This window comes from Solanum lycopersicum, chromosome 4 (genome assembly GCF_036512215.1).
Source record: "Solanum lycopersicum chromosome 4, SLM_r2.1".
Lineage (NCBI taxonomy): Eukaryota > Viridiplantae > Streptophyta > Magnoliopsida > Solanales > Solanaceae > Solanum > Solanum lycopersicum.
The window spans coordinates 3,746,156-3,759,462 of record NC_090803.1 but is presented as its reverse complement, the minus strand read 5'-3'; the positions used below and the strand labels follow the sequence as shown (position 1 = coordinate 3,759,462).

The following is a 13,307-nucleotide window of genomic DNA, read 5'->3' as shown; positions in this document are numbered from 1 at the left end:
TACATAATGTAATAATAATCCTCTTTCAAGCATCCTTAATCTTTTTATTACAAATCAAACCATTCACCAAAAACATATAAAAAGATAAAATAAAATTTTAAGTACATATGAAATGGTACATGATGTCAAGCCCAAAAAGGACTTAACTACAAATCAAACTTATTGATTTGGTGAAACTCTCAATCATTTTGTCTATAACTTTATATTTATGTTAAAATAAATTCAAAATTCTAATTCCGCCTCTGTCAGCTCATGAATAACTTGATGGTACTTCTGATGATGATGGTGGCGGTGGTGGTGCATGACGATAAGCAGGAGGTACAAGCATATGACTTGCCTTATTAGGGTCTGGTGATGGTGGTGGTGCTCTTTTGCCTTTTAAACCTCTTAGCTCTCTAGCAACTTTAAATTGAGAAAATAATTCCTTGTATGAGTTATCATATTGTTGCATGGACCTTGATGTTGCTTCAATATGGATGATTAATGATATTAGAAGAAATGAAATTATATATATTCCCCTCATTGTTTCAATTTCCTTGTAGTAATGAGTTTTTTTCTTTCAATATAGAAATATATATATATATATTTATATTGTGGATTGGGCTACTTTGGGTGATGAAATATGGGTGGTTGGGAAAGTCAAGGGGATTGAGTGGTTATGAGGTGACATTCAATTTCTCTGCAATATAGATTAATTATCGAGTTTCTTCAATTACATAAACATAACTCGTTATTCGTGAAAGTGGAGATAATAAAATCACGAATTCCTAGCCCCTTATATTTGTATTTTTATCTTAAAAAATAAATCACAAATTCAAAATTTTAACTCAGCAGATGTTCAACATATTGGTGTTGACGGACGTGCGGGTGGTGGTGGTGATGGTGGTTGTAGTTGCGGAGATGGCGGTGACGGTGGCGGTGGAGTTGGTGGTGGTGGCTTCATAGGAGAGTGACGCATATGAGATTCCTTATTAGATTGTGGTGGTGACAACATTGTTATTTTGCCTCTAATTAAACCAAAGCCTCTTAGCTCTCTAGCAATCTTGTATTGAGAAAATAATTCTTTGTAAGAATTATTATATTGTTGCATGGATCTTGATGATACTAATTTCACACAAACAAATTTATGAATAATAAAAATAATTAGAAGAAATGAAAATATACTTACTCCCCTCATTTTCTTTCAAATAGTAGTTTTATGAAAACTAGGTTATCACAAAATGCCTATTTATATTACTTTTGTGCATTTTCTATGAATTTTTTTAAGGATCGATAAAATAATTAATACGTTAGCTAATCGTGAATCGTGAGTCAAAAGGGTCAAGAAAATCAATGTCATAGTTATACTCTTGAACAGCTAATAATGTATGTAAAATAATTAGTACGTTATATACTAGGTTAAATCTACTAATAATTTAATTGATATTTAGTTGTTCCGTAGTTACAACTTGTTGAATATTTTAGTAGAGGATGAATAATAAAATACTTTTTTTTTTAGAATATAGTCCTGTTACTTTCCTGAATTAATTAAATTATTTTTGTCATAACCCGTGACTTTTATTAGCAATTTGTTTTTTTGAAAAAGTTGACTTGTTGACTCTAAAGTCTTTGTCATTTTGCTTGTTGAATAAAAAGGAAAAAAAATATGACTTTTAAATTTAACATCCTTTAAGGGAAAATAAATTAAAATGATATTTATATGATATCGGATTTACTGTAACACATTTAAATTTTACAGGGTTTTATGAGCTCCACGGGTTACGAATCAAATTTTTTGTATGCATATATTGATCAAAAGATAAAAAGATAAAAGTAGTTTGATCGTTATCACTAGAGCCGGTAAAATGGGTTTAGCCCATGGGGCCGGTCCAACTCAATCTGTTATTGGGGTAGGGTTAAAATAGGATTTTCAAGCCCCATTGACACTTGGGTTTATAAGCTCGAACCATATAAGTTATTGGCCCTTGAGGCTTGATCGTAGAGGGGTGGGGGTCGGCCTATGGGCTAAAATTTTTTATTTAAGAATAACTTACAATAATATCATTAATATATAATCTAATTGCCTAAATACATGATATGTTGTAATATTATAAATCTTACCAGATTTTAGTACGTTCAGATACATGTATCACAAAATATATGGACTTAAAATTAGGTTAATATGTTTTAGATACATTCTATCCAAGTAGATTCGCATGTATCTAGGATGCTAGACAAATATCGTGTCCTCGCCTCCCTTCAATCTTTCTTGTCAATCTATTATCTCGCTCGCGTATTTGATATGCAAGATAAATGTTAATTACACTAGACTTTTTGTTAGTGTTACTAAATAAAACACTATTGTTTGTCATGTTTAATTTAAAAATCTTCTCATTTTCTTGATGTTATAGAATTATAAGTTTGGAAAAAGAAAAAGGAAGGGCTAGCCCGCCCCAGCACTTGGCCCTTCTAGGATCTGGTTGGGTTGAACATTTTCAGGCCCTCCAGAATGAAGGGTTAGACCGCATAGCCCTTCAAATTCCTTGTTCCACAGGGCTTGGGCCGAGTGGGGGCGAACTGACCCTTTTTGACAGCTCTAATTATCACTTTTTATTCTTCAAACAAAAAAAATTGAAAGTATTAAAATAGACGTTGTGTGCGTCTGATTATTATTATTTTCACCAAAAATAATGCACTTTTTCTTCAAATATCACGTACGTTTTTTTTCTGCCAAAAATCACTCTCATGTTATTGGTGTTGATACCACTAGTTAGAATCAAATACTTAGTATCATGTCAAAAGTTAAAACTGATAACAAAAAAAAACATGATGTTATTTCTTAACTTAGTCTTCAATAAACATCATATTCGATTAAAAGTCCGACTAGAGTCGTGTCAACACCCTCGCGAGCATTGTCATAGATAGAATATTCGTGTATATTACCCAAAAGTCAACTACCTTATCACATGCTCAATCTTTTTTTTTCTTTACAAAATATATGAGTTTATGTTAATATAATATAAAATACTAAGATCCAACTCCAATAAAATAATTACACAAACATATAATTAAAAAAAAAAAATTACCACGCAAAACACATGCTTTATGAACTAACCTTTGGTTGGTCAAGGAGGATAATTAGGCTTTGGTGGTAACAACAATTATTATATTTTGCTTGTTCATAAGTTACACATTTAAAACAAAAGAAAAAAGATGAATCAAAATACATATGAATAAATATATTAAAATCTCATTTAATCTTGTCGTCTTAAATAAATTACGTCGAAAATCAAAATTAAAGAATCGTAAAAAACAAAAACAGCCGGACAACTCAATTGAAACAGAGGAAATCTTACTTTTTTGCTCATTTTCTAACAAATATTTGAAGATCGACAATATAAACGATTGTTCTTATTATATTCAAAAGATTTTCAAATTAAATTAATTCAGTTAAAATTATTTTATCAAAAAGGATTACGAATCAAATTCAACATTAAAGTTAAAGAATTAAATTACTATAAATGCAATCTAGATTTACAAATCAAGAGTGCAAAGTGCAAACGGTTAATTATATATGTAGTAAAATTTTAAATTCACCATATATGTATATGTAATTATAATTTTTAACTAGGTATTTATATAGTTGGGTTAATTCAAAAAATTTCAATATTTTTTGCTAATTAAAATCAAATCAGATTAAATCAAAAAAGTGTAGGATATTTTTCTTTTTACTAGTTTTTCTAAAACGCCCCTAATTTTATGTATATATATAAGAAACAATTAAAAATACTACAAATTTTATCGTTGAATTATTGGTAGCTAAACGATTTTATATTAATTTTTAAATTTTAAGTATAACTTCCAACACTCACCTTGAAGTATTTGTCTTACGTCCTTGAAGTATTTTATATATAAATAAATTAAAATTTAATTAAGTTGGTAAGAAAATTAACTTTGAAAAAAAATAAATTTTACCTCGAAAATTACCTAACAAAAAAGAGTTAATTCAAGGTAAAAAAAAATCCAGATAAACTCACCATACATTTATTCTAGTCTAAATTAATTCAAATAGCGTACATCTAGAAGTATTTGTCTTGAGTCCCTTGAATTAAAATTTAATTAAGTTGATGAAAAAATTAACTTTGAAAAAATAATTTTTGCCTCGAAAATTACTTAATGAAAAAAGTTAATTCAACGCGAAAAAATACCAAACAAATTCACTAAACTTTTAGACTTTTTTGTAATATACATCTATTCTATTCTGAATTATACCTAACAAAAAAAATCAATTCAACGCGAAAAAACGCCAGACAAACTCACCAAATTTTTAGACTTATTAGTATATACATTAATTCAAATACTATTAGCAACTCCTTTTCTGAATAGTTTTGACTATTTGACTCTTCAAAGTCTTCGTCACTTTTCTTATCGAAAAACTTTTAGTTTTTTCTTATTTAAAATTTTTAAGTTTTTAATTTTATGTAATTATGTTTGACTGTGTAAATAATTGAAAAGTGAACAAACTTTTTTAAGTTTTATAATTTTAAATAGTATTATGTTTATATAATTGTAAAATTATCATTAAGAAAAGAAAAATAATATTAATAATAAACTATTTATATATGTATTTATGAATAAATTTTAAAATAGACTATAAAGATAATACTATATATTATGTAAATTTAAACGTATGGAGTATTTTGTAATAATACCAAATCAATTTTTCAAACCCAAACATAGGAACCAACACAAAACTAAATTATTTCGATATTTAATATTTATATTAAAATCTGATCGATTTATATTTATGCACTGCAATATTCTTTTTTAGGGGTGGTGCTCTTTGTAGAATGGTTATTCTAATAATTAATTAATTCTGTGGAGATTAATAGTTTCCCTTGGTTCTTATGTGTACTTTTCTATATTTTCTAGTCTCAAGATACTTATCGTGCTTTCAAAAAATAATTATCTCAAAATATCTTTTATTTTAAAACAAATATATTATTCTTTTCGTATTTTACTCTTAAAGAGTAATTATTCTAGAAGAGTACAAAAATTATCATGAAGAAAAAACATAAATAAATTAAAGTAAGTAGATATTAAATGGAGATAAAATAAAATATGAATTTATTTGAATTGAATTATTTTAAGTTTTATTAAATTAAAATAGTTTTTTAATAAGTTTACATGTTTAGCTATTACAAAATCAAGGTGACTTAGAGATTATATACAAAAATATGATAAATAATTTGAGACAGAGAAAATACGAATATTATTTATTTGACTTTCTCATTTTGCGTTTACCTATATTAGATTCGTGAAACTTTATTTGAGTAGGTCATCACATGATAATAAAACCTTCACCAACTTTTTTCTCTTTAATTGATCTTTAATCTTATATCTTTAAAGTTACACGTGAGTTATAAATTAAATATAAATAGCCTTTCTGAGTGTTTGATAAAAAAAAAGTTTAAAAAATTACCTTACTTTAAGTTAACAATTTGAATTTACTAGAGTACTTGTTATTAAGAGGTAACTACAGGTTTAAAAATTATATTATTTGCATTATGCAAATATAACATAAATTTAACTGAGAAATGATATGCATATCGAGATATGTAATAATCTTATCTAGAAGTCTAATAGTTAGATATGCAAGTTATGTAACAAAAATTCTAAGGTAAAATTTGCAAGAGAATTATTGTAAATTATTCCTTCTACACAAAAATTGCTGGTAAATTTGTCCACTATGACTAATTCACGGATAAACAAAGATATTAGTAGACAAATTATATTTTCTTTTATATTTGTGAGAATTATTATAAATTAAAGGAATCCCCCTTTACTCATATTTTTTTATCATTTTAGTTTATTACAACTTGTGTGTATGTGTTAGTTTGAGACGAATATTATTTAATAATATTGTCAAAATATATACTTAACAAATTTCATACCATAATAAATGAAAAAAAAATCGACGATGCTAACAATCAAGGTGGTTGGGGTAGGACAGGGTTAAAAAATAAATATTATTTTAATTTATTTTATTATATTTGTAAGTAACAAAAAAATATCATCCTAATATTTACATATGCTATAGAAATTGTAGTTCGATCATTGGGTGACTAGAGATGAGGAGTGGGTAATTGGGGCGGCACTTAGTTTAAAATGTTATTTATGAGATTTGTTTATTTTATTTTCACTTTGAAAAATAAGAAAAAAGAAAAAATTATAAACATCTCTGATAGAAAAATATGAGATTATTGTAGAGATAAACATAATAATAAGTTTAATTTACTAAATTATATTAAAGTCCATTTATACTAAAACAAACTGGAAAGAGAATCAACACAAAACCAAATTGTTTTGTGTTCACATTATTAGCACATTTGTGAAGTAGGGACTAATGAGCTTTTTTTTGACATCTAAGTGAAAATTAAAGGAATGTCTCATTTGCTCATAATAATTTTTAAATAAATTACACACTATTAGTATTACATCATTTGATTATTCATGTGCCATGTGAAGTTTTTTTTACCATTACTTTAGATTTAAAATTAAATATTCTAAACATATATTATGTCCTTCATAAAGAAATCAAATAAAAACACACATTTTTATAAACTGAAAAAAAAAATTAAACTAAGAATCAAAAATACAAGCACACTCATCCAAAAAGAAACAAAAAGAAAACTAATTACTAGCTACTAAAAAAAAACACAATTACTCGACCTATAAGTTCAAATCTTGATTTCACCTCTGAATTATGGTGGCGATCGAGCATGGTGGACTATGGGTAGCATCTCGTTCAATACATCTTATAATGTTAATACATTATTATCTTAATAAAATTAATTGAGTTCATCTGAATTCGTACCTAATATTATATCTCCGACCCTGACGTTGGAGGTTGATCAAGAGGAGGAGGGGGACTCCAATGAATTTCTACATTAGGTTTTGGTGGTGATGGTGTTGGTATGATTCTTCTCTTTAAACCTCTCAACTCTCTAGCCACCATGTGTTGATGAGATTTAAACAATTCATTTTGAAGGGATCTTGCTTCACCACAAAGGCTACTAGAAAATTCATGGATGAAAAAAATAATCAATAGACATGAAACTATATTAATATTTGGCCTCATAATTCTTTCAAAATAAATTGAAGTGTGAAACTAATGAGTTTTTTGAAAATTATAAATTGAGAATTGTATTATGGTGTTTGGTGAAAAGAATCATGTATTATCACTTTATTGCATTTTCTTTTCTCTTTAGCCTTTTTATTTTATTTTATTACAACTTGTAAGTGTAATTGTCTATATTTTTGTTTGTTTTCATGTAGATATTTCAAGATAAGTCAATACATACCGCGTTATTACTTCTTGATATTAAAAAGAATATTTAATTAGTCCAACAAAGTTATGTTGTATTTGATTATTATTTTACATATGTGAATGTGTTTGGTACTCCTATAATTAATTTAAAATATAATTATTTTTAAAAATATTTTAATATATAATCTTGATGAATATTCATTATACACAATAAAAACTGTGATATTTATTTAGGGACAATAATAAATATAAATATTATAGCAATATAATATATATATGTGTGTCGCTTAACATCGCAACTCAAAGCAATGACATAACTTAATTATTACTTCTAAATATTTTTATAACTATCAATATTATCGTCAAAGAAAAATATTATTACCACTAAACATGTCTTTTATTGTAAGTAATGATTACATAAATAGAGTGAGTTAAGATTGACGTCAATTATCAGAATACAAGATATAACCATTTAATTCTAAGTTTATTTGAATTTATAACTTTTGATAAAAAAAATAAAAATATATATCTGAAACGATTATTACAATTTATATTTGTTGAGTTCTTTTTATCAGAGTTGTTTAATTTTCGTTAAACTGAAATTTTTGGCCACATAATGATTAGTCAAATTTTGATAAAGTTTTCAACATTTGCTGCATATAAAAGAAAGAAAAAAAAAACAATTTGGAGTATTAGTACATTTTTTTTCAAAAGGAAATTAAAGTAGAGAAACTCTAGGTGCAAAAGTAGACTTTAGAACATTTTGAACATATTCATCATTAATTCTATTTTTATATTTAATAATAATTCTCAAAAAGTATTTATCAGATAATGTTTGGTATATTAATTTTTTCTTCTTTTTATAATTAAAGTTAATATAATACTTTTTTTTTGTAATATTTTTAAATCTAGCTAGTTTGACTAACAAGAGCAGAAAAATTGTTTTATTTTTGCTATTAATTTCCACTTCACCTAACTTCCAACTATGAAGTTCATGACATATCCCACGTTCTAAGCTAGTTTGTCAACATTATTCTCATACTTTATCTTTTTAGATGTGCGACGAAATTAAGAGTTGAAGTTTATGAATTTTATATGTATAATGTAATTTTAATTTTATTTTGGTTAATTATTATTAAAAAGTATGTGATTATTTTATTTAAAAGCAAGTTTATATTAGAATAGGTAAAAATTTTGAAATTGAATTTCACGGACACTCATTGTCAGAAAGATTTTCACTTTTTGGCTCATGAGAAAAGAATCAGACATATACGTGAAAGCATGTTGAAAATATAATTAAGTAGATAAATATAGGTCCTGCAATTAAATCTCATCACCCCAACCAGTATTCGTTGTCAAAACGAATTTCAAATATTTGACCTATGAAAACATAAATATATATTAAGAATATAATTAAGTAAAGAGAGAAATATTGAAAATATTCATAAACTTGGCATAAAGTATTAGTTTAATTTCGCCCCAAATTATTGATAGTCTTAAAAATACCACTTTACTCGACTAACTAAATTTAGATACACCCCTTATCTGCCACTTGACATAGCAAGTGCGCACAAAGTGTTGTAGGAGCATGATACTCTTAACTAAAAATCAAGAGAAAAGTTGAAAACACCCATAAACTTGCCAAGAAATTAAGAATATATTTCACTCATCTCGGCAAAGATCGTGTGAGTGTGCAGTTATGCTTCGGATGCTTCACCATAGAATAGATCGATCCAGTTCCCGTTCTTTTCCGGTGCACTCGCTTTATATCTCCGACACACAAGAAAGGACGCGGTGGGAAGGAAGCAGCCCTAGCCTCTGTGTAAGATCGGGAGTTTATTTAAGACTTAATTAATCAAGTAATGTTTTTAAGGCTATCAATAGTTCGAAAAATAAACTAATAAGTCATGCAAGTTTAAGAATAATTTTCAATACTTCTCTCATAAGTAAATAAAAATATAATATATCTAACAGCTTATTCTAATATAAATACAATATCTAAACAAAAGCTATTAAATTCTAACATATCATTACCTAAATCTTCTAGTATAGGTCACTATGAAAATAGCTCTCCACTTCATTTTGCTTCTTTTGATACAAGATTTTTCTTCCTCGTGGAAATTGTGCTACATAAACAAGAACCCCTTGGGCCCATTGGTTGTGTTTGGCCGTCCACCACCTTACCCACCACCGTCTCCGAAACGTAATCCGCCAATACGTACTTATAAGCCACCACCATCACCGCTGCCTCCACCACCACCACCATTGTGTTCGCTCGTAACGCCATCGGTACCTTATCCCTAGCTAGGTCATATTTAATATGATTACTTATTATGTTTATGAAACAAGATCAAAGGTAAAGCTTTGAGGGCTTTGTTATATCTTGATGAGAATTGTTTGTATTTTTTTTTCTCAAATTTGTATTATTGTGTATCGATTGTACGTCTCAAAATAATGTATACTTATTTATTGATGATATTGTGTAAATTGACGAAACTAGTGTAGATAATGTTAATTGGGCTACGAAAGATTCGAATGCTAAAATGAATGTCCGTTCATACAAAATTAGATAACTCAGATTAAAACGATGATAATTTTTACAAGGTACAAGTAACACACGTTCAGAATAAAATATGAGAGGTCGTTTGAGATGTTTTGAATATGTCTTGTATCGACCTACAAATGCATCTATCCCACAACTATGAATACTATGGTATGTGATCAAGGTATTACAAGGATATGGTAGTAGGATATACTTCCTCTCTGTTCCATTTTATGTGGCACTTTTCATTTTTCGAGAGTCAAACAGTTTAACTTTGACCGGACATTTACGTATGATATCTTCAAATTTTTTGAAATGAAATTTGTAAATTTATAAAACTACGTAAAGAGTACTATAAATCACATGATAATTCAAAAAGTTAAAAAGATTTATAAAAAACTTACGATAAAAAATAGACATAATTGAATCTCGAAATGCGAAAAATGATACGTGTTGACGGAGGGAGTACATAATTCAAGTCAATATGACAAACAAATTAGGTAGAAATTTTTGCTTGGCCACCAAGTCCAAAGAGCTCAAATAATTTAAAAATATCCTACATGTGTCTCATTCGAATCAACGTGTAAATTAAAAAGAAAATTTGACACATATTGCTTTGTCCCTTTTTGTATTTCCTTATCTTCTACTCCTATTTTTAGATCTACGAAATAATTAAAAGCTTAGTACATTCACTAACATTTTGGAAGAAAAAATAATGGTAGACAATAATCGAGCAAAAGAACTCAAGGCTTTCGATGACACAAAGGCCGGTGTAAAAGGACTAGTCGATTCAGGGATAGTTCATATTCCCGAGATCTTCATTACACCATCCTTAACAGAAAAAGAGTTCAGTGTTGAAAATCTCGATTCAGGCTCAGACATAGTCAGCGTTCAGATCCCAGTTATAGATTTAAAGGATATGAATGGAGACGATTTTCAACGTAGGAGAGTTGTTGAAGAGGTAGGTGAGGCATGTAAGAGTTGGGGATTTTTTCAAGTTGTGAATCATGGTGTGCCACAACATGTTATGGATGAGATGATTGGTGGAATTAGATGTTTTCATGAGCAACCAAATGATATAAAGGAGGAGTTTTACTCAATGGATCCTATGAAGAAGGTGATGTTTAATAGTAATTTTGATCTTTATCAAGCTAAGGTTGCAAATTGGAGGGATACATTAGCTTGTCTCATGGCTCCTAATCCTCCTACTAATGATGAATTACCACAAGTATGTAGGTAATTTTCTACTAATTATACCTTATTTGATATATATGTTCAACTGTCAATGTTAAATATTTTCTGCATTAACTATATTTTCTGGAGTGAAACTTCGGCAAAAAATGTTTATTTTGTGGAACCTCTAAGGAAATTCATAGTTACGATTCGTCGGATACATCTATTATACTGAGTATACCCCTCTTGTGCTATAGCTCGCAAACCACAAATTTCTGACTTTTGTTTTTTTTGTCCTTTTGTTAGGGAGGAATTACTTCAATATTCTCAACATGTTAGAAAGTTGGGCCTTACAATATTTGAGTTACTAGCAGAAGCACTTGGGCTTAGGCCCAATCACTTATTGGACATGGACTGTGCAAAAGGCCAATTCATAATTAGTCATTATTATCCACCTTGTCCTGAGCCCAATAAGACTCTTGGAATCACTAAACATACTGATCCAGATTTCTTCACAATTCTTCTACAAGATCAAATTGGTGGGCTTCAAATTAATCACCAAAATCAATGGATTGATATTCATCCTGTGAATGGTGCTCTAGTTGTCAACCTTGGTGACCTTATGCAGGCAAGTGTATCCAATCGGACAGATTCACTGTTTACTTTTTAAAGTTGATATACATAGATATACATACATATTATAAATGAATTATAGATTCACTGTCTTTTTTTTTAGGTAAGTATATCGAAAACAAATTGCATATGTCTATTCACTAGTGATATCGACTTATCAGAGGTGAATCTAGAGTGTTAGTAGTGAGTTTGATTTGACGTATTATATGCGAGAAATCGTGAATAATAGTATACATTATAAGGATATCTCTTGTGTGACTTGATGGTATAAGAAAATTATATCGAACGATACATATAACTTAAACTCATTTTTGGCAGCTTCTATCAAATGACAAGTTCAAAAGTGCAGAGCATAGAGTATTGGCACAACATATTGGGCCAAGGATTTCAATTGCATGTTTCTTCACAACTCAACTTTTGCCATTTGATACACTTTATGGCCCAATAAAGGAATTGTTGTCTGATGAAAATCATGCTTTATACAAAGAAACAACAGTAAAAGATTATGTGTTATATTACAACTCCAAAGGACTTGGTGCTCTTCCTTCACTTCTTCATTTAAAAATCTAGGATGGAAAAGTGTATATTATTTCACTTGCAAGGCTACCATGTGTGATTCAAGTTTTTAGGGTTCGCTTGGGCATGAGTTATAATAGAATACGATTTGAGAAATGACGAACTTCGATTAAGTTATCTTGTAAGTTTTTAAGATATTGTATTAAATAAAATTTTATGTCAGTGCAGGACAATACTGCATTATTTAGTATTCCATGATTTGAGATGAATGTCGAAATTGCTAAATTGGCTAAGCTTGAACTTTGCTAAAGTATTTATGATTCTTATATATGACTCCTTTACTACTCGTCTCCTGCACCAAACTTAGAGAAATTTCACATATTTGGAGGCAAATTATATCATATCTCTAAAGTTTTCCCCAATTGTAAATTTTTTGAATTTTTCATTATTCTCGATACATTCCTTAATTGTCTGATACATTGCGATTGATATATTACTGAATGGAGATGTGTCCGCGAATAGATAAGGATGTATCCATAAGGGAATACGGATATATTTGAGGGGGACAGAGATATGTATGAGAGGGGAGGGATGTATTCGAGGTGGACAGGGATGTATCTGAGAGGAAAGGGATGTATCTGAGAGGGGATAGGGATGTACGGAAGAGAGATATAGATAAATTCAAGAAGGAATTTTTGTAATTTTTTTAAAAATGGTATGAAATTTAAATATCTTAAGTTATGTATTTATGTGATTTTTTAGATCTACAAAATAATCAAAAGCATAACATATTCTTAAATAAAACAAATGCTTTATCATTTCTTGATTTGTCAAATCGGCAAGTAATAAAGATTCATAAACTACATTTTTACTTGCTTTTCAAAATAGCTTTATGGAATTACCAAAGAAAAATTGGCATCTTAATAGCAATTTTTAAGAAGATCGATATCTTTTATGCAATAAAGTAAGAATATATTTGGCACCTTAATAACAATTTTTAAGAACATCGATATCTACTTATCTACTTTTAAATTAATATACCTAAGAAAATAATTATTAATATAACGAATTTATCATTTTATCCTTATTAATTATGAAGAGAATGAATTAAAAAATTAAGATTTTCAAGAAATT

The 13,307-nt window shown here is 28.3% G+C and overlaps 1 protein-coding gene across 1 annotated transcript; it reads left to right on the top strand.

Moving 5' to 3' along the window:
* Window positions 1-10,349: 10,349 nt before the first annotated feature.
* On the top strand, window positions 10,350-12,426 carry LOC101250009 (1-aminocyclopropane-1-carboxylate oxidase homolog 1). Its single transcript, XM_004236746.5, has 3 exons — window positions 10,350-11,087; window positions 11,331-11,652; window positions 11,976-12,426. Exons 1-3 carry the CDS (start codon window positions 10,567-10,569, stop codon window positions 12,225-12,227), a joined length of 1,095 nt encoding a protein of 364 aa, XP_004236794.2. The 5' UTR covers window positions 10,350-10,566; the 3' UTR covers window positions 12,228-12,426.
* Window positions 12,427-13,307: the final 881 nt, after the last annotated feature.